The 27447-nt window shown below is 40.1% G+C and overlaps 1 protein-coding gene across 6 annotated transcripts in view; it reads left to right on the top strand.

Moving 5' to 3' along the window:
- Window positions 1-27447, top strand: part of adgrl3 (adhesion G protein-coupled receptor L3) — a 1193186-nt gene that overhangs the window by 390292 nt on the left and 775447 nt on the right. For all 6 annotated transcript variants that reach the window (XM_031903606.1, XM_031903589.1, XM_031903595.1 and 3 more), the window contains one exon: window positions 4802-4816. In XM_031903606.1, coding sequence (XP_031759466.1) covers window positions 4802-4816 — 15 coding nt within the window. The remainder of the gene's footprint in view (window positions 1-4801; window positions 4817-27447) is intronic.

Raw genomic sequence — 27447 nt, 5'->3', positions numbered from 1 at the left:
GGAGGGGCAATGTCCGCCCATTCTAAACTCCTGGTGTCCTACATGCCACTCCTAGAGCGACCTATTATAGAACTGCTATCTCTTAACTGTGCCAGGGGTGCACACTACCTGAGCAGCCCCTGGGCTAAAATGTCTGACCTCAGCACATGGCTGCATCCCCTTATATGGGCCTATGCACCACCCTGTGGCCATAACCCGAACTGCAGGTATACACCCTGTTAACTGTTTAACAACCCAGTCATCCCAGTGTCCCTGTTAACCAGCACCACCCTGTGGCCTGTCCTAGGGGTTCCTGTCCTAAGGGCCCATTTTTGGTAAACCCCTACATATGTTTAAATTTAAACCGCTGCCATTCTTTAAATATTAATACTAAGGTCCCTAACTACGGTTCAGAGTTAGGAAAAGTGGGTGGAGCCAACAACATCCAATTAATGGAAAATAAAACTATTGATTTTCAATGGGCAAATTTAACCTGCTGCCATTCTCACAATATTAACACCAGGGTCACTAGGGGACTGCATTTTTAGGTTTCTAAGTGTGGGTGCAGCAACGAACAGCCAATCAGACTTCACCTTTCATTGAATTTTTTTGGTTTAAATTTAAAATGCTGCCTTTCTCACACTATTTATGTCTTGGTTCCCAAACTTTGCACAGTCAGTCACTGGCTGACTACGTATTCAAGGTTAGAAAAAGTGGGCAGAGCCACCAACAGCCAATTCATTTCCACCTATTAAATTTCATTGGTTTTAAATTTAAACTGATGCCATTATTTAAGTATTAATTCCAGGGTTGTTAGAAAAAGTGGGCAGAGCCACCAACAGCCAATCACATTACACCTATTTACTTTCAATGATAAAGTGTAAAATGCTGTCAGTCCCACAATTTTTATGCAAAGTTGTTTTTTTGCAAAGTTGGTTACTGTGGCACTGCAGTTCAAAATAGGAAAAATGGATTGGGCCACTAGCAGCCAATCAAATTTCATCCATTGAATTTGCTGTCATTCTCACACTATTTATGCCAGGGTATGTATTAGGTTTAGAAAAAGGTGGGTGGAGCCACCAAACCCCAATCAGATGTCACTCATTGACTTTCAGTGGGGAAATTTACATTGCTGCCATTCAGGCACTATTAAAAACAGGGTCCCTAAACTTTGCAAAGTGGTTTTTACTATATAATTGTGAACCAAGGTTAGAAAAACTGGGTGGAGCCAACAACAGCCAGATTTCATTCAGTGACTTTTTTCAAACCAACATGAAGTTTGTTCTCAAATTCCCTTGCTAGTGTTAGACTTGCTGCTTGTTCCAGCAAGGATAGGCATTAACTGAATGTTGTGTCTGCACCAATCAGGTCTTATCAGAGACTATGTAAAGAACCCCTGTGGCTGCAGTTCCTTGCCTGAGCAAACGGGTTTGGTGTGGGTGGTTTGGGTGTTTGTAAACCTGCAAATTGAAGTTGGAGCTTTACTGAAGTCTAAGGGGCCGATTCATTAAAACACGAGTCCGAACCCCGAATGGGAAAAATTTGGATTGGATACGATAATTTCTTAGGATCGCAAATATCACGAATATGCTTACGAAAAAATCATATTAGTCATGATAGTATCGTATTGGTGATCCGAAAGTCACAGAAAGTCATGATATTGAAGCTTGAATGAATCCAAAACTTTCGTACTAGTTGCGAAAAATCGGCGAAAATACGCAAGGTACGAAAAAGTTGCGTAAAATACGAATGCTCCGATCGAACAAGCGTTTGGAGCGTTCGTGGATTGTTAAATCTTCCCCTTAGTGTGTGATTATTGTTTTGTCTGACCATATTTTGTGAATAAACCATTGGTACCGCTATTAAGTAGTTTGTCTTTCTGTGTATGACCTTGCCTGTCTGATTCCTGAGTTCTCTGTTTTCTTAAACCGTGCTGATGTTTAGCTCAGCAATTCCTCCTCTCCCATTTTTCTAGCAGCTTTCAGGCTGCAGGTTTCGTGTGTTGCAGCATTAGCTAATTCCAATGTAGGTCTCAGCCATTGTGATATAATAACTGTTTGCCCTTATAAATATTTAGTTGCACGTCTCTGCTTTTCATCCTTTGAGCTAATGGCCTTTTTATCCAAGACAGTACTTTATTTGCTTTGGTAGTCACATAATGACACAGCCTGGAAATAGACAACTTATTATCTACAAAAATCCCCAGATCCTTCTTAATTAAGGTAATTAAAGGATAATAAAAGGTTAATATAAATTAAAAGTAAGTCTAAAGGCATTCTTTTTAAGTACTTACTGCATATCTAAATTCCCAGATCCCTACTTGCTTCTCTGAGATATGGTGCTGGCAGCCTACAGCAGTGTGAAGACAGTGACATCACTGAAATCTCTCTGAAAACAAAACTAAAGATGGCAGTAGCTCCTGGGTTACTTCAACACATTGCATCAATGTGTGAACTAGGCTTGCACCCAAATAATAACATGCTTACACAATGTCATCAATGTGGATTTGCGCGCGTCTGCCATCCCGCCGGCGACTTACATGTTCACCGGTGGGATGGCAGGGGTAGGCAACTCGGGGAGATTAGTCGCCTGCGAACAGGGAGTTTTGTCGCGGGCGACTTATCTCCCCCGTGTGCCAGAGCCCTAAAGGATTCTGGAATTGTGGGGAAAATGCTGCATTGTGAGTAAAATGTAAAATGTAAAAACATCTTCCACCTGAAATTGTACTTCATACACTGCACTTGCCCTCATGAGTTCTTACGTGTATGCAGTAATTTGTATGTATATATATATATATATATATATATATATATATATATATATAGAAAATAATCATCTGTGGCCAGCACACCCTTCAATGTTTCATCAAAACATTTTTATTGTAGATATATTGTTAAAACAATATATCTACAATAAAAAATTTTTGATGAAACATTGAAGGGTGTGCTGGCCACAGATGATTATTTTCTATACAGACATAATTTTGGCTAGCACCCCGCAGAATATTGAGCCTTGGAGTGCGGACACCATTTGGATTGAGATATATATACAGTGGTGTGAAAAACTATTTGCCCCCTTCCTGATTTCTTATTCTTTTGCATGTTTGTCACACAAAATGTTTCTGATCATCAAACACATTTAACTATTAGTCAAAGATAACACAAGTAAACACAAAATGCAGTTTTTAAATGAGGGTTTTTATTATTTAGGGAGAAAAAAAATCCAAACCTACATGGCCCTGTGTGAAAAAGTAATTGCCACCCTTAGCAGCAATAACTGCAATCAAGCGTTTGCGATAACTTGCAACGAGTCTTTAACAGCGTTCTGGAGGAATTTTGGCCCACTCATCTTTGCAGAATTTTTGTAATTCAGCTTTATTTGAGGGTTTTCTAGCATGAACCGCCTTTTTAAGGTCATGCCACAACATCTCAATAGGATTCAGGTCAGGACTTTGACTAGGCCACTCCAAAGTCTCCATTTTATTTTTCTTCAGCCATTCAGAGGTGGATTTGCTGGTGTGTTTTGGGTCATTGTCCTGCTGCAGCACCCAAGATCGCTTCAGCTTGAGTTGACGAACAGATGGCCGGACATTCTTCTTCAGGATTTTTTGGTTGACAGTAGAATTCATGGTTCCATCTATCACAGCAAGCCTTCCAGGTCCTGAAGCAGCAAAACAACCCCAGACCATCACACTACCACCACCATATTTTACTGTTGGTATGATGTTCTTTTTCTGAAATGCTGTGTTACTTTTACGCCAGATGTGACGGGACACGCACCTTCCAAAAAGTTAAACTTTTGTCTCATCGGTCCACAAGGTATTTTCCCAAAAGTCTTGGCAATCATTGAGATGTTTTTTAGCAAAATTGAGACGAGCCTTAATGTTCTTTTTGCTTAAAAGTGGTTTGCGCCTTGGAAATCTGCCATGCAGGCGGTTTTTGCCCAGTCTCTTTCTTATGGTGGAGTCGTGAACACTGACCTTAATTGAGGCCTGCAGTTCTTTAGATGTTGTCCTGGGGTCTTTTGTGGCCTCTCGGATGAGTTGTCTCTGAGCTCTTGGGGTAATTTTGGTCGGCCGGCCACTCCTGGGAAGGTTCACCACTGTTCCATGTTTTTGCCATTTGTGGATAATGGCTCTCACTGTGGTTCGCTGGAGTCCCAAAGCTTTAGAAATGGCTTTATAACCTTTACCAGACTGATAGATCTCAATTACTTTTGTTCTCATTTTGTTCCTGAATTTCTTTGGATCTTGGCATGATGTCTAGCTTTTGAGGTGCTTTTGGTCTACTTCTCTGTGTCAGGTAGCTCCTATTTAAGTGATTTCTTGATTGAAACAGGTGTGGCAGTAATCAGGCCTGGGGGTGACTACAGAAATTGAACTCAGGTGTGATAAACCACAGTTAAGTTATTTTTTAACAAGGGGGGCAATGATTTTTTCACACAGGGCCATGTAGATTTGGAGTTTTTTTTTCTCCCTTAATAACGTAAACCTTCATTTAAAAACTGCATTTTGTGTTCAATTATGTTATCTTTGACTAATAGTTAACGGTTTTTGATGAGCAGAAACATTTAAGTGTGACAAACATGCAAAAGAATAAGAAATCAGGAAGGGGGCAAATAGTTTTTCACACCACTGTATATATATATATATATATGTATATATATATCTATAAGGTACATGTACATTTTTTTTTTTTTTTAAAGTGACATTTTTATTTTAGATTACACATTACTATTACTTTACTTACAGAAAAAAAGTATAATAGTATAATAATTTTGTTTTTTTTTCTCTTTTTCTCCCTGCTTTTGTTTCCTACACTAGAGGTGGAGCAAAGAGGTAATTTTAAAATTTTCATTACATAGTTTTATATTATTCTACTGTTTTGCATGCATATATTCATTTGTTTTCTATGTAGAGGGTGTGGAAAGCAAGTTTGCTCTGAAAGATGTTGGAATGTATAGCACTCCTGTCAAAATGTGTCTAAATACCATTATTAAATAAAAGTTCAGTTGTAATAACAACCTTATAACTTTACTTTTTTTAAAAAAATTTCTAAATATAAGGGCGGTTTTAGAAAATATTGAATTTTAATGACCCAGAATGTTTCATAGGTTTTTGTTGTCTAGTATTTTTCTGTTGATACATTGACACATGAAATTTCTCCAGTGTAAAGATGCCTGGGAAAATTTTGTATGTCAAGTGCTAAAAATAGATCTCCATGCAAACACATGCCTACATGCCCACTGACTTCATTATAGCTCAGCAGCATTTAAGGCCAAGGAAAGCCTCACATTAATCTTCTACATCTTAATGGTTATGTAAAATGAATAAATACTTTTTTCCAAGCACCTTTATCTTCTAAACTGTTCTCTGCAGCTATATCCGAAAGTGTCTAATTCAAAAGGGTATGCATGTCACTCCACCCATTTTAACACTTATTCACGTAATGCTGATTTTTTGGAGTTAGACAGTATGTGTGCAAAATGATTGCACCCAGGGCCAGATTCCCAATGCGACCATCCCTAGGCTCCCTCCTCAGCACTCACCACTGCCCCTCCTTCCGTTCACACATGGGCAGGTGCGCAAACGTCTGTAGTTGGGTCCAGAGCACGGAGGATCAGTGCGTGGGGCATTAAAATTTCTTAGGTCTCCCACACTTCCCCAGTGCTTCAGATCCGAATTAAAAGCAGAAGCTGGGTGGCGATGCCGCCCATTAAACCCCCGCTGCCTTGCCACAAAACCGAGCCTGATTGCACTTGGCCAGCACAAGTGCAAAATTATATTATAGAGCACAGGATGATCAGTAGATCCAAGATGGAAGCTGTGTTGTGAGAAGTGCCCAGAAACTTTAAAAGGATAGTTCATTAAAAGTCAAAAAGGGTTTTGGAAGTGGCTTCACTTATCCTTTGTTTAAGTATGGTTTGGCTTGTATATTTAAGCTCCTAAATCGTTTTGCCAAGAAAATTTCCCAAATTTCTTTGGGAGAAAAATTATTTTCTTAGAGATTAAAGAGTTACTGACACCAGAAATTAAACCCTTTTTTACAACTGTCATAACACTGTCTTTGCATGCTCTTTATAACTTTGACATAAAGGTATTTGTTCAATGCTGTTACATTACCTATCTGATCTATGAGGGGGCTGCCATATTTGTGCAGCAGGAGTCTGATAGAATTAGATGCTATAACTGACAGGCTAAGAAGGGACAGTCAGGTTGGCAAAACAGTCAGGTTTAGGAACTTCAAGTAATTATTTACAAAACCAGGAAAAAATTACCAATGTGACCTATAGGTAACTTTTTATGTATATTCATATTTTGAAGAGTAAATTTTTAGTGTCAGCATCACTTTAAACTCAGTTTCAACTTTTGATAAATAAACTTTCTATTATTCTTTGACATTTCAATTGAAAGAGGAGAAATTAGCAAGACCAAAAAATAATTATCAAAATCATTGTCATTGTCATTATCATTTCTTTCATGTTATTCCATTCCTGCCTTCAAGGCATTCGGCATACACAGTAGGAGAATGCTATATGTGTCATTGCCCTAAAAGGTTGTAAAATCTAATAATTCAAGCATAGATACATATTTCCATATTTTTAATTTAATTTATTAATATGTGCCATTTGCCCTAAAAGGTTGTAAAATCTAATAATTCAAGCATAGATACATATTTCCATATTTTTAATTTAATTTATAATAAGATTTCCATTGCACAGATAAAGTTACTGCATAATGGACTGCTGATAACAAAACAGTCACCACAAAGGGGAAAGGGAAGGTGTTGATGTGATGACAAAAACCATAGATTTTTAATGATTAAAACAATAGCCAAAAAGTATGTTCTGGACAAGGCCTTTTCACTGCAATCAAGAGTGTATACTATTCCTTTAATTAAATGTTGGTAGATTTAGCAAAATGTGAATTTAGAACTTAATACATATAAACTCACCCACCTTTTCATTCATATGTGATTTTTATCAATGGGTGAAAATCAGAAATAACCATTTTAGAAATATACTTCTAAAGTTCTCATTGGAATGAATTGAATGTGGATGAGTACGTGAAAATGTATTAAGCTCTTAACTTGATAAAACGGTCTCCTAAATGTGCCAGTCCCTAAAAGCATACCTCCCAACATTCTGAAAATGGAAAGAGGAACAAAAAGATATTTTTGACCACGCCCATTTTTCCAACCACACTCCCTAAATGCCACTCCCATTTGACTAAATTTGGCAGGTTATTTAAAGTTTGAACCATTCCTGGGGTTTTTTTTGTAAAAAAAAGCTGAAATTGCCCTTTAAGCTGCACGTCTCAGTGCTCCCAAGAGACCTGTTTAGCTTACTAGTTACAGTTGTATCTCAGTTGTAGGTGTGGCATTTTAAACTTTTCTGGACTCTTTGCCAAAAGCCGACTTATTTAATTAAATGTGAGAAGCAATGTTTCTAAGTGCAGGTGACACTCTTTAAGATTTCTGGGCTCTCTGCCATAAGCTACTTGTTAAGTAAATGTGAGAAACAATGGGGCCGATTGACTAAAGGTCGCTAAAATGAGCACTATTTATAGCATGTGTTATACATTTTTTCGCTTCTTATTTTTTGCGGCTTAACGCTTGATTCACTAAAAGGACACACGTCATAATTAAGAAACGATTTTATTGACGTTATTTATCTGGAGATAACACATTTTCAAGGGGTATTTTCCGCTGTGTGCGATATTACCGTGCAATATTACGGTAAGTAATCATTACGCATTGCGTACCACATGACTTCCGCCATTTTGTGCAGTTCCGCTGTGATGCTTGAGATGGAGAGCTCAGAAGGTGCAGATGCGCAATTAGCGCGTGTGGAGCAACTAAATAAACAGCAATATTGTACATAGTAGTGGCGGTAATAAACAAGTGAATAACATGAAGGAGGCATGAGTGCTCACAGATGCCAAAGACCAAACAACACAGTAAAAAAAAAAAAATGCACAAAACACTCAAATGAAAACAGAAAGGAACAAAGAAACTTCTAGATCAGAGATTTAGCCCAAACCACCAAACATGCAAGTGTTAGTAAATGTTAATTGAAAATTTAAATACCTATTCATGTTAATGACAGCAGTGACAGTTCAGATGTTAGTAAATATGACACAACACAAACTCAACACAAAAACAAAAAAAAACACAAGTGCACCTTCACATTTGGCCAACAGTGAGGAGGAGAGGCCTGGCTACATTAGCAGCCCACAATTGTGTGACATTGAAGGTACATATAAAGATTATCATCCAGAGGAAGCAAATGAAGCTGGAAAGTGAGGAACATCACAGTACAGTTATACAGAATATAGAATATACAGAATATATGGGAGAGGGATGGGAGTTAGTGAGGCCAGTTAGTAGCAAGTTGCAGAAGTTTAGTAGGGTTAGTGTCAGAGCATGCGTTAGTATTCTATTCATTACACTGGGAAGTAAGGGATTCATTTGCGCAACAACGAGTAGCAAAAAATCACTCACCACTGCTGAGCTCAATAAAATATATGAGCATTTTTTTAAAAGTGTGCAACTATTTTTACAGGAAAGAAAAAGAGTATTGTTTGAGATGTTGTTTTGTGTTTGTTTTTTATTGTAGTAAAGATTGTAGGTACTTACAAGTAAAGTAATTGTTTAGGATTTCTCCCCATACTCTATTGCCTCTGTCATCTGCACTTTGTACACGATATATGGGATGAATTGGGTCATCTAGGTCATCAGCCACAAACCCAGGCAATCCATGACGATTGGCAATATTGTTCAGTACAGCAAAGACTACTACAATTTGTGCCACTTTACTGGGGCTGTACATTAGGCTTCCACCGACTTGTCCAGGCATCACAAGGGGATTTTCACAACCCCAGCACAGAAGTTTGACAGTGCCAGGAACAGCATGGCTTCTGCATGCTAGTGGCTGCAGATAAGGCTCCAGTACCTCATACAGGCCATAGATTGCTGTTCTATTTAACCTATAGCACCTCACTATTTCCTCCTCTGATAACTCCTCTAGAGTTGATCTTTCCCTGAAAACTATAGGATGAATCACTCTAGGATGATCACATACTTGATCCTCTTCTTCACAAGGCAAGAAAAATCCGACTGCAAAGTGCATGTTGTGTTGCCAAATGCTCAAGAGGCCCAAGTAGGTGTTAATATTCGCACAGCTTCTCGCGATATTTAGCGCGATTCACGCTTCATGTGCTTTTGTGAATCATGCGTTAGTATTCTTTTCATTCGATAATTAACACAATGCGTTAAAATAATGCATTGTGGTAATGCACTATTTAACGCATGCAAAAAGTTTCTGCACATCAAAGGTGTCTCTGTACAGATATGCAATGATTACCACCATTGGCTCCAACAAGTCTGCACATGCCTGCAAGAACAAAAGACACAGCCAGCAGGGGAAGATAATCCAGACTCCAATTAGTCTGCACATCCCCTCTAATGTACTTGTACAGAGTAATCATCACCTTTTTTCCAGTGAAAACAACCCCAACCATGACAGTCTAACCTCATAATTTAAATCTTCCATACCCTTTACCAGTTTAGTTGCATGTCTCTGCACTCCAGTTCATTAATATACTTCTTAGGAATGGAGCACAAAACTGTACTGCATACTTAAGGTGAGACCTTACAAGAGACCTATAAAGAGGCAAAATTATGTTATTATCCCTTGAGTCAATGCCCTTTTTAGTACAAGACTTTATGTACTTTAGTAGCCATAGAAAGACACTGCCTGGAATTAGACAACTTGTTATCTACAAAAATCCCAAGATCCCTCTCAATTAAGGACACCCTAACACCCATTATCTAGAAAGTTCTAAATTACGGAAGGTCATCTCCCATAGACTCCATTATAATCATATCATTCTAATTTTTAAAAATGATTTTCTTTTTCTCTGTAATAATAAAACAGCACTTTGGATAACTGGTCCTATACCTGCATTTTGTTATTTCATTTGTGTACTGCTGGGAGTTTTTGACCCAAGTTAAGTGAGAAATCTCCATAAAACTATACATATATGGTATTTGTGCATTCAGGAGATGTGACATTCCAAAACAGTAGTATTTAAATGCATAAAATAATTTGTTCCTGATATATGTGTTATACAGTATTATGGAAAATATATTCTTTTATTTTTAGACATTTAGAAGCTTATATCTTGTTATAGAAGTGGAATTTTAATGGCACAATGGGTTTCATCATCTGAAATTGGTGCTTCCAAATGAATTATATAGTTTGGAATACTGGGAATAGAGTTTGATGCTAAATATTTTAAATCTTATCTAGGAGCTTAAATTTGTTTTAACTAGTTTGTGAATTTGAGTTATATAAGGCCTGTAGTAGAGTTTTTCCATCTTATTGCCAAATTTGAAGTATTTTGGAGTACTTTTGATTTGAGAGCATTTCAAACTAGTTTATGTTTTATTTTAAATTGTGTTAAAGGGGTAATTCAAAGTTAAGTTAACTTTTAGTATGTTATATAAAGGCCAATTCTTAGCACATTTTCAAATAGTCTTCATTTTTTATTTTGTATAGATTATTGAATTTGCCTTCCTCTTCTAACTCTAGCTGGAATATCACTCTCTACATCATACTAATAGTTAATTTTAAGGTGAACAACCCCTTTCAAAACATCTTATTGGTTGTTGTTGGTTATTGCACCTGGAGAAACAGAAGCCTGTGGGTCTATCCTATCACTTCACAGCTGAGATCCTAATCCCTTTTTAAATATAGGAATGACATCAGCTTTCCTCCAATCCATAGGTGCCATACTAGATGAAAGTGAGTTAGAGAATATCAGAAACAGCCATTGTAAAACTAAACCTAGCTCTCTCAGTAGCCAAGGTGCCTTGTTCACATTAATGTACAATGGTATACATATGTCCTGGAACTTCCCTATCCTGAGCTCTGCCTTGTCTAATCTGTCACATAGTTTAGAAAGGTCTTGTTGTACAACTGCAAAGTTTACCATGTTGGTTAGTCAGAACCTCTTCATTCTGTTTCATAATTGCAATTTTTTCTAAAGTGACAGCTCCAAGTCTCCATCTGGGCATGTACTGTTGGGTGAGGATAGGGCCAGAAAGGGGAGCAGTCAAGTAAAAGCTTGGCATTATCAGTGGAGCAATAGTATAGAGTAGGTGCTTCAAAGTCATGAGCATGACTCCAATAGCTGTTTTGTCACCACTTACCTTTCTAGAAGGGGTGGAGTGATCAGGAACGGGGCCTGCGCCATCTTCAAGGCGAGAGGTATCCTTATGATTTTATCTGCCAATGTTTTCCCTTAAGTGTGTAGGGACCCATAGGGTCCTACAACCCTACAACTTCCTAGCTTATGCTGTTCCCCGGCAAAGACCCATGTATCAATTTAAAGTTTTGCATATGTGTCTTATTGGTTAACAGGGAGACCACTCCTTTGGCACTCTGATATAGTGCTTAGCAGGGGGTTGGGTCTTCCTCTTTGGCTGCATCTACTGACCCAGGTGGAAGATCTACTGAGCCTGGGATCAACAGGGCTCCAGTAAAGTAAGTACCCTAGAGGCTGCAACAGTGAATTTGGGGAACAGGAACCTCGTGAATGAGGAGTAGTGAGTCTCAGGATACTTTATAAGAGCACTTTCTAGGAAAGTTAGATAGTGAGATTAGTTAGAAAGAGCAGTTTCGGCTTCAACCAGGATAAATTAGGTGGAAGTATTCTTTTCTACAGGCATTGTTGCCTTAGAGCAGGACCACAGTTAAGAGGTAGTGCTGGTTGGTGGTCCTTACCTTCCCCACCCTCGTCTGAGGTGGGCAAAGCTGGTGGACAACATATTTTTCTACCTGTTGTGCAATTGCTATAACCCTGCACATTGATTGTCTCTGACAATAAACCATTTCTATTGTGCAACTGCAAAAACCTTCTGGCGCCCATTTCACACAGTTACAGTGAGTTGTAGTTTGTAGTTTGTGTTTGGTCACTTCAACATAGCAGGCCCATCCTGAAGAATTGAGTTGGAGCCATCCTTGAACAGGGCGGAGCCATTATCCTGAGGGTGCTGAGCTTTGTGTGCATGTATCTTTAAATTTTGCTGACAGGCTGCCAGACTCGATAGGAAAAAGGCACCTGTGGATGCTGATCGTAAAATATTATTGTAATTGGCCGTGGGTTCGGGCTTGAAGGTTCCCCCCGAATGTACCCATTGGCTATTGAAGCTGTCAATCAATCTCTGTGGAGTTTGGTGCGCTTCTGTTGAAATCCAGCTGGACGTTACGCCTGTTGACGAGACTTTGTGAGGTGTTGGCTGGATATAAAAGTCACGGTAAGCGGAAGTTGGTAAGCGGCTGCTTCCACTGAGGACTGCACAGTAATCAGTTTCCAGATAACCGCGGCTGTGGACTGGATTGCTGTTGAGAGAGGGGCTAAGCATACCATTCCCCCGGGTGTTACTGCGGTGGCAGATCACCCCATATCCATGCAAAATGGCGGATGCCCACTGGGATGGCTGGGAGGAAGAGAACACTCCGGCTGGAGTTCCTGGTGGTGCCACAGAGGAAGTGCCAGTGACTAAAATTGGCCAGAGACATATCTGGCGTGGCACGTCTGGAACAAAGCCTGATAGTGGCAAGCAGTATGTCTGGCACGGCACATTTATACAAAAGTCTGAAGGCAGGAGGGTTATGGTTCCTTGCTGTGGAAAGTGCAACGCGGAGGTCACCAGGGGGCTGCATGATTTTGCTGCTAAATGCCCTCGTTGCCAAATGCCCTGCTGGGTGGGACCCTTCCAAGCTGTTGGGAAAAGCAAAAACTCTGAACTGAGGTTTGCCCTGATTTTTGCTCTGGAAGGACTGATGGTGAAGGTGATAAAGGAACTAGAATAGGGGAGGCCTGGTACCTCATTCTGCTCCCAATGTTTGTGTTTGCACAAAGTCTTGCACTATGTATTATGCTTGAAATGTGTATGTTGGAACCATTGCCAGGTCGGAATGGGTTTTCCCCGGGTGAATGTAGGGACCCATAGGGTTAACATGTCCATATGACTTTAAACCCTACAACTACCTAGTTTATGCTGTTACTGGGCAAAGATCCATGTATCAGTTTATAGTTTGGCATATGTGTCTTATTGGTTAACAGGGAGATCAATCCTTTGGCACTCTGATATAGTGCTAAGCAGGGGGGTGGGTCTCCCTCTTTGGCTGCATCTGCTGACCCAGGTGGTAGTTCCACTGAGCCTGGGATCAACAGGGCCCCAGTAAAGTGAGTACCCTAGAGGCTGCATCTAACTCTAGTGAAGTCGGGAACAGGGACCCCGTGAATGAGGAGTAGTGAGTGGATAATTTACAAGAGCACTTTCTAGGAAAGTGAGATTAGTTAGAAAGAGCAGTTTTGGCTCCAACCAGGAGAAATTAGCTGGAAGTATTCTTCCCTATAGCCAGATATTCTGGCACCACCAGGATCAGGTCTTTGCATAACAGTGAAGGAAGTAGCAAAATGGCAAACAGAAATATCTTTCAGCTGCAATTACATTTACTTTAAAATGTAATTGCAAAACTTCAAAACAATTAAATACTTAATTAGCATTTTTCTAATATAAATTAAAGTTGGTTAGAAGAAAGTTTTCTTTTATTGTGCAAACTTGTACAAGTTACGGGTTTTTTTTTTTGCCATTATTTAGATGGACATGTAATATCACGGAATTTTCCACAAATGCACTTTCCAACTGCCAATAAATGTTTCAATATTTTATGTCCAATAAGTGGGCCAATAAGCTGTCTGGCTTTACTATCTCTTTTATGATTACTGCTCTTGGTAATTTGTCTAATAATGAGATATACTGTACATATATGCTCCAAGTGTAGATTCACAACATCAAAGAATTTATAAACTATTATATATTCTTATTCCAATTTACGCTTTCTATCTTGTACCCTTCTTATGTGTAATTACTATAATTAGATCTCTAACTGCATCGTTCATCCTTCTCAAATTAAAGGAATTTTGTTATTATTTTTATGGTGTACTTTTTATTTCTAAATTACACTGTTTACATAGCAAATAAACCTTAAACCAACAAAGCTGGTCTTGGATTTTTTACTATTGAGTGCTATTCTGATATCTACAGGGAGCTCAGAAAATTGAATATATAAGCGCTCAGCCTTACTGCTCACACGGCACGATGCATCAATCCCCAATAGCCCACCGCTTGGCTTTTTTGGAATATCACAAGAAAAGAGAGCACCTTCACGCAGATGAACTGCTTCAGCCTTTATTCAAACCACAGCACACAAACACGAGTATGTGTTTGCATCAGAACGTACACCGGCGTATTTCAGCCACGCCATGCACATTTTTATGCATGCTGGAACGCAAGTGTCTGTTCACGGGACCCGGCTGATCTGACGCATGTGCAGTGTATTCTACCGGACAGAGGACACCCTTACTTTCTTTCTTTTAGAAAACGGCTCTTTGCTGGCTTAGACTTCCAGGCTCTCCTTGACACACAATCCTCATGCACAGTCATGCTGGCTTCAGCGGTCCTTCTGCCATAACCTAGATGGGTTTGTGGCCCACTAACAGGGTCCAGAGGTCACTTCCTTCTCATCATGAGAAACAACACACGCCACAGAGGTGGGGTAAGAAGGAGGGTGACGTCACTCCAACTTGCAGTGAAATGTTTGCAAAGTGTATTAGAGCACAAGTTACATGGCTGAGGGCACCTTGCAAACTAAGAATATGTCTAGCCCAATGTCAAATTTCAAAATTAAATATATAAAAATATCTGGGTTTTTTTTTTTTTTTAAATTGGATTTCAATGCAGGATTCTTCTGGAAGAGTGCTATTAACTGAAGCATTTTGTAAAAAAAAAAATGTTTTCCCGTGCAGGGTCCTATCTATATATAGATACCTGAGTGCCGGTGCCTAATTAAATACCTCTCAACTGTCCCGACTTTCGTGGGACAGTCCCAATTTTAACAGCTCTGCCCGCAGTCCCAGATTCTTACTGAAAAGCGTCTCATTTCTCTTTGAAATCCTACACTGAATGCCAAAAAAGATACAATGTTTCTCAAACTTAATTAAATAAATAGGTTTTTGGCAAGCAACACCTGCACTTAGATACAATTGTAAGTAATAAGCTAAATAGGTCTCTTGGGGAAACTGAGACTTTCATCTTAAAGGGCAATTTCACCATTAATGTAATAAAATATAAAACAAGACCCCAGAAATGTGTATATAATATGGTTTGAGTCCAATCTATTTTATATTTCTATTAAATAAATTCTCTAAATAATTGTATTGTAATTTTAGGATATGAATGTATATGGAATTGCTATGAATTGTGTTAAGTGTAATTGTTTCTTATTATGTTGGGTTGAAAAACCCAACATACTGTTCTTCGACTTCAGCTTATTCTTCTGCTTTTATTTCTTCTTCTTCCGCTTCTTCTTCTTAGCACCCCCCATTTTCTAAACGCTACTCCTCCTATAGTTTTAAGGGTACAACACCCAAACTCTCCATACTTCTTCACCCTATAGCAGAGCAGGTTGCTAGTGCTTTTCTAAGCGATCCCGTGCCCCGTTTTTTGTGGCGCCGCTCTGAGCACCCCAATTTTCCCATTCATTTTGCAAGGAAGATTTTCAAACTGCTACCACACTTACAGCTTTGAAGCTACACCCCCAAACTTGAATAATATAATAAAGGAGTCACCCAGAATGAAACAGCGACATTTGTTGGATGACCCCAATGTGGGATGGGCCAACAACAGCCAATCAAATTTCACCCATTGACTTTTATGGGGAAATTGAACTGCCAATCTTAAAGCTTTGAGGCTACACTCCCCAAACTTGAATCACATACTCATGGGGTCAGCCTGAATGAAAATATGATGATTGTTGGATGGCCAAAAGTGGGTGGAGCTGTGAACAGAAAATCAGATTTTACCTATTGACTTGGTGGAAATTTAACCTGCTGCCATTCTCACAGTAATAAAGTCGGGGGTCCCCAAACTTTTCACAGTTGGTCATTAGGGGACTGCTGGTCAAGATTAGAAAAAGTGGGCGGGGCCACCAGCAGCCAATCAAATTTTACCTATTGACTTTCAATGGGGAAATTCAACCTGTTGCCATTCTCACAGTATTAACACCAGGGTCCCCAAACTTTTCACAGTTGGTCATTAGGGGACTGCAGTTTTAGTTTTGAAAAGTGGGTGGAGCCACTAACAGCCAATCAAATTCCACCTATTGATTTTTATTGGTTTGATGCCAGAGTTCCCAAACTTTGCACAGTCACTGGGCGATTACGTATTCAAGGGTTTTTTGTTTTTTTTTAAAGTGGGTGGAGCCACCAACAGCCAATCAGATTTTACCTATTGACTTTTACTGGGGAAATTCAACCTGCTGCCATTCTCACAGAATTAACACCAGGGTCCTCAAACTTTTCACAGTTGGTAACTTGAAAAAGTGGGTGGAGCCACCAACAGCCACTCAGACTTCACCTATTGATTTTTTTTGGTTTAAATTTAAAATTCTGCCTTTCTCACACTATTTATTTTAGGGTTCTTGAACATTGCACAGTCAGTCGCTGGCTGACTACATATTCAGGGTTAGAACAAGTGGGTGGAGCCACCAACAGCCAATCCATTTCCACCCATTAAATTTCATTGCTTTATATTTAAACTGATGCCATTATTTAAGTATTAATTTCAGGGTTGTTAAATTTTCCGGAGTTAGTCACTGGGTATTTGCCGTTCAAAGTTACAAAAAAGTGGGTGGAGCCGCCAACAGCCAATCAGATGTCACTTGTTGACTTTCAGTGGGGAAATTTTAATTGCTGCCATTCAGACATAGAGATGTAGCGAACCTCACAAAAAAAGTGCGAACTTTTGTGAACTTTGCGAACCCCATAGACTTCAAAGGGAAGGCGAACTTTAAAACCTAGAAAAGCCATTTCTGGCCAGAAAACTGATTAAAGGGTGCCACGACCTGGTCAGTGTTGATACAGCATTGCGTTTTGTGCTGTAAAGGGCAGAAATCACACTACATTTCTAAACTTGTGTAATAAACTGCTTTAAAACGTCCGGCGTCTACATGCCAATCAAGTCATGTAAAGGTTACAGCCGGTTGTAAGCTCTTTTGGGCAGGGCCCTCTTCACCTCTTGATACACCTCTTGTATCGGCGAACTGTTCGCCGGCGAACTAATTCGCACGAAAATCGGGTGTTCGCAAGTTCGCAAACTTTTAGCGATGTTCGCAATTTTGGGTTCGCCTTAGCTGGAGCCAAATTTTGACCTCTCACCCCAGAGCCAGCAGATACATGGCAGCCAATCAGGCAGCTCTCCCTCCTGGACCACCCCCGGACCACTCCCTTCCATATATAAACCGAAGCCCAGCAGCCATTTTACATTCTGCCTGTGTGTGCTTGTTGAGTTAGCATAGGGAGAGAGCTGTGCAGGGGTTTGAGGGGCAGTTTAGGTAGCTTTGCTGACTAGTAATCTACTTTCTACTGCTCTGTATGTAGCTGCTGGGGACAGCTGTCCTGCTGATCTCATCTGCTATAACCCAATAGTCCTTGTAAAAGCAGTTTATTACACAAGTTTAGAAATGTAGTGTGATTTCTGCCCTTTACAGCACAAAACGCAACGCTGTGTCAACAACGTATTTTTCAGAGACATTTTTGCCCTTGATCCCCCTCCTGCATGCCACTGTCCAAGTCGTGGCACCCTTTAAACAACTTTAAAATCAGTTTTCTGGCCAGAAATGGCTTTTCTAGGTTTTAAAGTTCGCCTTCTCATTGAAGTCTATGGGGTTCGCAAAGTTCGCAAAAGTTCGCACTTTTTGGCAGAAGTTCGCAAACGGGTTCGCGAACTTTTTTTGTGAGGTTCGCTACATCTCTAGTTAGAAAAAGTTTGATTCAGTAACTTCATGTTTTTCAACCCAACATGAAGTTTGTTCTCAAACTTCCCTTTCTAGTTAAAAAGGTGCTATTGTATGATTCAAGGTTTTAATTGTGTGTTCTGGTAAACTAGAGGTTAAAATAGTATTTACCTGAATAGAATTAAGGGCCCTTAATCCTCCAGTTGCTACAATTGTTAATATGTGTTTTCATAATCTTGTGATTGCTTTTTATTGCTTAGCAAATTGTTGTTTTGTAGTAAATCTAGGTCACAGTGTAACCTACCCACTTCCCAGTACCTGGCACTGCAGACTTGTGGAGTGAAAAGATGATGATGGGTAACCATTGCAGTCTGAGATTTTTATGTAACCCAGTTGATTTAGCATGCTGTGTAGTGCTGTGTAGTCCTTGCGTTTTCTCTTTCAACCTTTAATTATTTTCATGCCAGCAAACAAAAAAAAAAAAAAAAGCAAAACTACCCACATCAGTTGGCAAGTATTCTCTCTTGCTCTTTGTTCCACCTTTCTGTACTTGTCAGCTGGGTAACTTTGTCACTTCTGAGGCCGATGTGACTCCTTCCCCCCCCTCCTGGCCCTCTTGTGCCACACCTCCTGGCCTGATCTGCTTCGCTATATTTAAAGGTAGGAGCAGGGCCAGGTAGGGGGGACTATGGTACAGCAGACCCCGCGGTCTAGGCCCCCACAGGTCTGCTGTATGCATAGTTATGCCACTGGTACTTGTCAGGATCTATAGTGGAATTCCATACCTCCCAACATTTCATTAAGAGAAAGAGGGACAAAAAAATGTGACGCGGGTAGTGCAGCAAAAATTTTTTGACCACGCCCCCACATGCCACGCCTGCTTTACATGCCCCAGATGTGCCAGTATAATCACTAAATAAAAAGAATAAAGGACATATTAACTTCAAAGGTGCCAGTATGACTACATTAAATTGATAAAGGGCATATTAACTCCAGACATGCCAGTAAAATTACTAAATGAATTTGATAAAGGGCAAATCAATTTCAGATATGCCAACAGTTTTGTGCATTTTCCAAAGTTATAAACAGGGCCAATTCCAGTGGTACATAAATCTATGTTATTTACTTCCATTCTTAATCAGTTAAAAGCAAAACAATATCAATGTACCACTAGAATTTCTAGCCATATTAACAAGGCCAGTATCAGCGATACTGTCTTCTCCTGCATGCTGTGCTCTGCCAGAGATTCCCAGGAGTGAGAGATATATGTTAGGGGTGGAACGGTGAAACTGTCCAGCACACAAATAAAGACAGCAGCCTCTTCTGCCTGAAAAAAGACAGAGTGCACTCCCAGCCCCTGACCCGGTGAGCAGGAGCAAGGAGAGGAATGCGCGCCAATGCCCATAGTTGACCCTTGCCTGTGACAAATGCTCCTCCCAGGATAATTAAACATCAAGGTAAACCTGTGTGCTTGAGGTAGCAGGGGAGATTCAAGCGTTAAGGGGGAGGGCTTTTTTTCCCTGAGCAGAGCAGGCACAGCAATCAATTAAATGGCAATGCTGAGAAGAGGGACATCTAACAATGAATCCGGGACAGCGGGCAGTGCTATAAATATCAGGACTGTCCCGCTAAAAGCGGGATGGTTGGGAGGTATGGAATTCCAGGATCAGACAAGTAAGCAACACCTTCAGATTCTACCACACAGCAACCCTGAGGTTAGAAAAAGGGAAGGTGTGGTATGAACAGGCAGGAGTGCCAGAAGTGTACAGCTTATGGTTTAGACAGGCTGAGGTCAGGACAGGCAGCAAGGTATCAAAAACTAGGAATAGGCAAAAGTCAAACCAGGAAGCAACAGCAGAGGTTTCCAGAAACAACAGCTTAATGTCTTCTGAAAAGAAAGCACATTTAGCAAAGATTCCCTGCCTTGGCATCCTTAGATAGGCAGAGAGCATGCAAAAAGACCCCCGCTTTAGGATTGCATGCACTCATAGTCAGCTGAGCGCAATTAGGAACAGGAAACATTATTGTGCACACATGCACGCACAACGGCCTTCGCCAAGCAACATGTGTGACTGTGAGGACTGCAGTGCACCGCAGGTTAGGGTGATTGGTGATTGTACTATTACGTCATTGTAAAAATGTTCAGCACTGCGTATTCAAGTAGCACTGTATAAATACATATATGTACCCAGGCACTGTAATTCTTGGTCATTGTAACAATTGTGGAATAAAGTGTGTTAGCCCACAATTAATATATTGAAAAGGTGTCAGCAATATATCTAGGCCACTTTTTTCACAAGAAACACACAAATTCATTCCCTTATCCAATCCCACTTGGACTACTGCAACACCTTTCTAACAAGTTTTCCAGAATTTCACGTCTTTCCCTTGCAATCATAGTTTGAATGCTCTAGCTCTATAGCTATCTGTTAAGGAAATTACTGCATACAATTCTGCTAACATTCAAAGCCCTCCACTCTTTTGCTCCTCATTACATTTCCTTGCTTGTCTCCTTGTATGTTCCTGGCCATCTCTTTTGCTCCTCTCAAAGCCATCATCTTTTCACACCTTTCTATCTTGCTGCTCCTCACCTCTGGAGTTTTATTTCTCCGTAAGGAACACTCTCTGATCTAAAAATTCAGATCCTACCTTTTGGACCACTAGAACACTACCTGCCCAGTCCTAGAACTGAAATTTGCCCTCCTATTTATGCCTATATGATATCCACTTAGACTGTAAGCTCTGTGGGGCAGGGATTCTTTCCTAATGTTTTTTTTTTTTTTTACCACATAGCACTTATTCAGTGTATATTTAGAGATATTTATTTACTATTATTTATTATAATATTGCCCTCCCTGTGTGTACTTTTCTATATTGTAAAATTGTAGAGAGCCGCTTATCCTAGTAGTGCTTTATAAATAAACTAATACATACATACATACATGCATATAGATTCAACAGCAGTTAGCACAAGAAATCCACTAAACCCCTAGAGCTGGGGCCCACTGAGTTTTCGTCCAGTGCCAGGTGGGTTAATCTAGTCAGTTCCTGACTGTCTCAATAGGCACAGAGGTCTTGCCCCAGTGAATTATGCACAAACATCATATTAACACAAAGTCCCTACTGTGACAAACTCTGGACACAATTTTGTCTGATTTAGACGTATGATGAATCAGACATATGGAGAGTAAATATGTGCCAGCAGTGGGGGGACGAGGATCTGAACTAGGAGTAGGTGACAAAAAGGTTTGTGTCTAGCACCTCCCTCCACCATTGCGCCCTAGGCACATGTTTTATCTGCTTACCCCTAGTTCCAGCCCTTTGCCTATGATGTTGACGAATGCTGCGTGTTATAGGAAAGGAAAGCCAACCTCGTGAAATGGAACGTTAATCTACCATTATTTCTTGGCTAAGAGAAATCTGCGTAGTGATATTTTGCAAATTTACACATAAAGTGTTGTTGTTGTCTGTTTGTGTAAGTCCTTGGATGTTGTTAGTAGTGGCAGGGAATGTATTTTGTAGTAAGGTCATGAGAAGGCCACTATTTTTAGTTTTTAAACTTTTAAATCCAATAATTTTGTTTATAATTTCTATAGTATTTAGGGATTAAAATTTCAACCAAAATTTCTAGTTAACTTTATCTAGTTAACATTTACAAACCAAGCTGATGTGGCTGAGGCCACCCCCTGCCATGTAGGAGCTCAGCAAATTTTAAGTCTTATGGCAGCACAGTCATACCTGAAGTATTTGCGGATAAAGATTTCTTCAAACATCAGTTGAAATTTTGGTTCACAATAAATCCTAAATGGCCAGTCAAAAGGGGCCAGGGTTAAAGGCATACAGCCCCCAGATTAAAGGGCAAATTAAACATCCATATCAAGCGCATATCCCAAACTCAAAACAAAATTTCAAAATGAAAAATCACATCTTTAGTCAAAAATCGATGTTATAAACATACAGACCACACAAAGTGCCACCCCACAAATGTGAAATTTTGGTACCTAATATAGCAATAAATAACATCATATCATCCACAGCAGAGTTTTTTGTTTTGCAGTAACCTATTGCATTCCCTGCTTATCTAACTTAAAGAGATTTAGGATCAGTGAATCTCTCTCTCTCTCTCTCTCTCTCTCTCTCTCTCTCTCTCTCTCTCTCTCTCTCTCTCTCTCTCTCTCTCTCTCTCTCTCTCTCTCTCTCTCTCTCTCTCTCTCTCTCTCTCTCTCTCTCTCTCTCTCTCTCTCTCTCTCTCTCTCTCTCTCTCTCTCTATATATATATATATATATATATATATACACATATATATATATATATACAGTGATGAACATAAGTATTTGAATACCATGCAATTTTGCAAGTTCTCCTGCTTAGAAATCATGGAGGGGTCTGAAATTCACATTGTAGGTGCATTCCCACTGTGAGAGACAGCATTTAAAAATAAATTCAGGAAATCACATTGTAGGATTTTTAAAGAATGTATTTGTATTGCACTGCTGCACATAAGTATTTGAACACCTGGCAATCAACAAGAATTCTGTCTCTGAAAGACCTGTTACTCTGCCTTTAAATAGTTCACCTCTTCTCCACTCATTAATCTAAGTAGCACCTGTTCAAGCTCTTTAAAGACACCTGTCCACCCCACAGTCAGTCAGACTCCAACTACTACCATGGGCATGACCAAAGAGCTGTCGAAAGACACCAGAGACAAAATTGTGGACCTCCACAAGGCTGGAAAGGGCTACGGGGCAATTGCCAAGCAGCTTGGTGAAAATAGATCAATTGTTGGAGCATTTGTTAGAAAATGGAAGAGGCTAAAGATGACTGTCAGTCTCCCTAGGACTGGGGCTCCATGCAAGATCTTACCTCATGGGGTATCACTTATGATAGGTGAGGAATCAACCCAGAACTACAAGGGAGGAGCTGGTAAATGACATGAAGAGAGCTGGGACCATAGTTTCAAAGGTCACTGTCGGTAGAACACTACGCCGTCATGGTTTCCAATCATGCTTTGCACGGAAGGTTCCCCTGCTCAAGTCATCATATGTCCAGGCCTGTCTGAAGTTTGCCAATGACCATCTGGATGATCCAGAGAAGGCATGGGAGAAAGTCATGTGGTCAGATGAGACCAAAGTAGAACTTTTTGGTCTAAACTTCACTCGTGGTGTTTGAAGAAAAAATAATAATGCGTTGCATCCCAAGAACACCATCCCTAACATCATGCTTTGGGGGTGCTTTTCTGCGAAGGGGACAGGACGATTGCATTGTATTAAGGAGAGGATGAATGGAGCCATGTATTGTGAGATTTTAAGCAACAACCTCCTTCCCTCAGTCAGAGCATTGAAGATGGGTCGTGGCTGGGTCTTCCAACATGACAATGCCCCGAAGCACACAGCCAGGATAACCAAGAAGTGGATCCGCAAGAGACATATCAAGGTTCTGGAGTGGCCTAGCTAGTCTCCAGACCCAAATCCAATAGAAAATCTTTGGAGGGAGGTGAAACTCCCTGTTGCTAAGCGTCAGATCTGTGTGGAGGAGTGGGCCAAAATCCCTGTTGCGGTGTGTGCAAACCTGGTCAAGAACTACAGGAATATTAACACTGATTTTCTCAGGTGTTCAAATACTTATGTGCAGCAATGCACAGCAATGCAATACAAAAACATTCTTAAAAATCATACAATGTGATTTCCTGATTTTTTTTTCAAATGCTGTCTTTCACAGTGGGAATGCATCTACAATGTAAATTTCAGACCACTCCATGATTTCTAAGTGGGAGAACTTGCAAAATCGCAGGGTGTTCAAATACTTATGTTCCTCACTGTATATATATATATATATATATATATAATATTGTAAACTAGTGGGATCCAGGACAGACACTTTCTTGGCTTTAGGAGAATGCAAGTCAAAATTTAAAAAGCATATTGCCCAATAGTCCTCCTATTGTTTAGTAAAAATGCCACACTTTTGCCTCACCTAATAAAATATTTACTCAGTCACACTTACTTCACATCTGTTTTCTTGAACAGGCAGCCATCATTAAAAAGGTATTCTCCCTTCCTTTCCCTCCTTGTTTCATACTGCATATGTGTTTCATTCCCACCCCATCCCCCGGCAGATCCGGGACAGTGCAAATTAATTTTTACATATGACGCTCTGGCTTGTGCAAATCTTGCACCCAGTATGTGTATTATGTGCCATAAGACAAATCTGTCACATTCTGACAAAACAAAAATAGGTAAATACACCTAGGTAAATTGTCACAAAGCTTGCATTTTACCCCATTATGTACCCCAACATTTTGTAATGTATCAACAAAAACCTTTCTAAATATGAACGCCAGGGGTCTACTGAACAGTTTGTTGCCCTATATGCATAGATTTACCAAACTATGTGGCATACAGAGGCACCCAAATTGATATATAGCAGATAAAATGTCAAAGACAAATAACAAAGAACAACGTAAAGTGCAATAAAATCGCTAAAATCCAAAAAAAAAACCTAAAATCAATGTTTTTTTTTCGCCTACTGAAATCTGCAGTGAGAATCACAGCAGTTGCTAAGCATTTGGCTAGCACAATTAAAGTGACAGCAGCATTTAAAAATGCAAAGAATAGGAGAGTGTCCAAAAGTGTCACTAGGTCTGGGAATACTTACCAATGGCCAGCAATATCTCCTCCTAGCTCAGTAATTGCTTCCAATGCAGAATCCATGGAAGTTGCGGGTCCCAGCACTGCTGTAGTGGCAGACACAGGACACAGGATTGGTAATACTTTTACTTCTCATAATTTTTCATCTGAGATGGATTTTGGGGGCTATATACAAAGTGTGGTAAAGTCTATGTTGAACACATCACCTGCAGCAGTAATCCCTTCTACAAGTGAAGGTATCCCTTAATCATGCCACAAAGATACAATTGCATGTAGGGGTACATCTCTTGGCCTTCATTTACCAAAAAAGATTTTATTAAACTGAAGGGTGACACAGAGGAGGATAGGAGGAGCCCGTTTGCCAGAACTTTTTTTAAACTGGCTACAGGCCTTCTGTATTTATGCTAATTTATTATCATCCAAGCAATCACAATTAGCCCTTATGTTATTCAAGCATATTGATATCATACTCGAGGCTTACAAAAGCTTTGGTGGTTTAGGCTGGTTTATAAATGAAGAGAAGTTCAGACAAAAAATGGCCGTGCATACTGAATTGGAATGGGGAACTAAGGACATTGATTTGTGGTTGGGCATGATATACTACAGAGTACAGAACCCTACTCCTACGCCAGCTAATAATCAAAAACAGCCAGGGGCCAAGCCAAACACATGCTGGGCATTTAATGACTCTGTTTGTAAGTGGCAAAGTAATTGCCGCTATAAACATGAGTGCTCAGGCTGCGGGGGCAGCCATCCTACCTTTTGTTGCCTCAAGAACTTTGTCATTAATGCCTCATCAAAAGGACCTGGTAAAGATCAAGTGGCAAAAAGCGAAAACCCCAGTGAAATTAGCAAGCATGGAGCCCTATTTTAAGCTTTATTCAAGCCAGCAGAAAACCACTCTAATTAGGTTTGGTTGAAGGCTTTTGGATTCCCCATTTACCAGAAATGAACCTACAGCCAGTTTATGATCATCTTAAATCAGTACAGTCAAATACTGAAATAGTCAGGGAAAAAAATGTAAAAGCGATTCACCTAGGTCAGGTAGAGGGCCCATTTGATGGTATTCCCTTGGAGGGGTTTCGTATGTCACCACTAGGTTTAGTCCCTAAAAACGTAGTGGGTAAGTTTAGACTGATCCATCACCTTTCCTACCCAAAAGGTGATTCTATAAATGATGGTATTGACCCAGACTTATACTCGGTCAAATATGCATCTTTTGACCATGCATTATCTTTATTGAACCAATGTGGTAAAGGGGCTATGATGACAAAGAGTGACATACAATCAGCGGTTCGCTTAGTAACATAGTAAGTTGGGTTGAAAAAAGACATACGTCCATCACGTTCAACCATAATGCCTATATATAACCTGCCTAACTACTAGTTGATCCAGAGGAAGGCAAAAAACCCCATCTGAAGCCTCTCTAATTTGCCGCAGAGGGGAAAAAATTCCTTCCTGACTCCAAGATGGCAATCGGACCAGTCCCTGGATCAACTTGTACTAAGAGCTATCTTCCATAACCCTGTATTCCCTCACTTGTACTGAGAGCTATCTCCCATAACCCTGTATTCCCTCACTTGCTAAGAATCCATCCAACCCCTTCTTAAAGCTATATAATGTATCAGCCAGTACAACTGATTCGGGGAGGGAATTCCAGAACTTCACACCTCTCACTGTAAAAAATTATTTCTGAATATTTAAATGGAACCTCCCTTCTTCTAAAGGGAGTGGGTGCCCTCGTGTCCATTGGAAGGACCTACTGGTAAATAAAACATTAGAAAGGTTATTATATGATCCCCTTATATATTTATACATAGTTATCATGTCACCTCTTAAAGGAGAAGGAAAGGCTAATAAAGAGTTAATCCCAAGCTGCAGGCATACCTTCAGTTGTCTCAATAGTTCCCTTAAGTCTCCCTATACTTCACCCGTTCAGAAGATCAGAAGCCAAACAGAGAAAAAAAACGCTGAGCTGTGTAGAGAAGATTCCCAGAATGTCTCGCTTTTTCCAGGACTTGAGGACTCGTTTCTACAGGCAGCGCATGGGCAGAGAGCAGAAGCGTCCGGTTGCCATGGCAACGCAGCGTTGCCGAGTTCTCTCACAAGCAGGAGGGGGAAAGGGGGGTGGCTGATGCTGCGAGGAATATTGTTTGTGGCAGGAGCGGGGGTTTGTGGAGCTTGGGGGGGTTTGTGGCAGGAGCGGGGGGTTTGTGGAGCTGCAGAAACTTTCTAACAGGAGCGGGGAGCCGGCTTGTGCTTTTCAGCCCATACAGACACGCTGGATAAGATGGCGGCGCCGTTCACTGAAACAAGCATGTAAGTTCTAGTATGTGTATCTCTGTAAATCTTTCATTAGGCAAGCCAGGAATATAGCGATTTTACACAGCAATAGTAGTACTTTTTAATAGTGTGCTTAATAGATTTTGCCTTTCCTTCTCCTTTAAGCGCCTCTTCTCCAGTGTAAACAGATCCAACCTGGCCAGTCTTTCTTCATAACTGAGACTTTCCATACCCTTTACCAGGTTAGTTGCCCTTCTCTGGACCCTCTTTAAATCAATAATGTCCCGTTTGAGCACTGGAGACCAAAACTGAACAGCATATTCTAGATGAGGCCTTACCAGCGCTCTGTAAAGGGGGGCTTACTTCCCATTCATCCAAATTGTTTTAAATTATTTGGTTTTCATTTTGGAGGTCAATATTATTTTGACAAATACTTACCTATGGGTTGTTCCCTTTCCTGTTTTTACTTTGAGCTATTTTCTACATTTTTGGAAAGGGTGGTGATGGTAGAATCTGGGTCTAGACTGATGCTGCATTATTTGGATGATTTTTTATTTGTAGGTTCAGTCAAATCCAATGTATGCACATCCATTTTGGTTTGTTAGTTTGTAGCAAATTTGGAATTCCAGTAGCCCAAGAAAAAACCTTTGCCCCTTCTAACATTATTCA

This window comes from Xenopus tropicalis, chromosome 1 (assembly GCF_000004195.4).
Source record: "Xenopus tropicalis strain Nigerian chromosome 1, UCB_Xtro_10.0, whole genome shotgun sequence".
Classification (NCBI taxonomy): domain Eukaryota; kingdom Metazoa; phylum Chordata; class Amphibia; order Anura; family Pipidae; genus Xenopus; species Xenopus tropicalis.
This window is presented reverse-complemented; position numbering and strand designations above follow the sequence as displayed.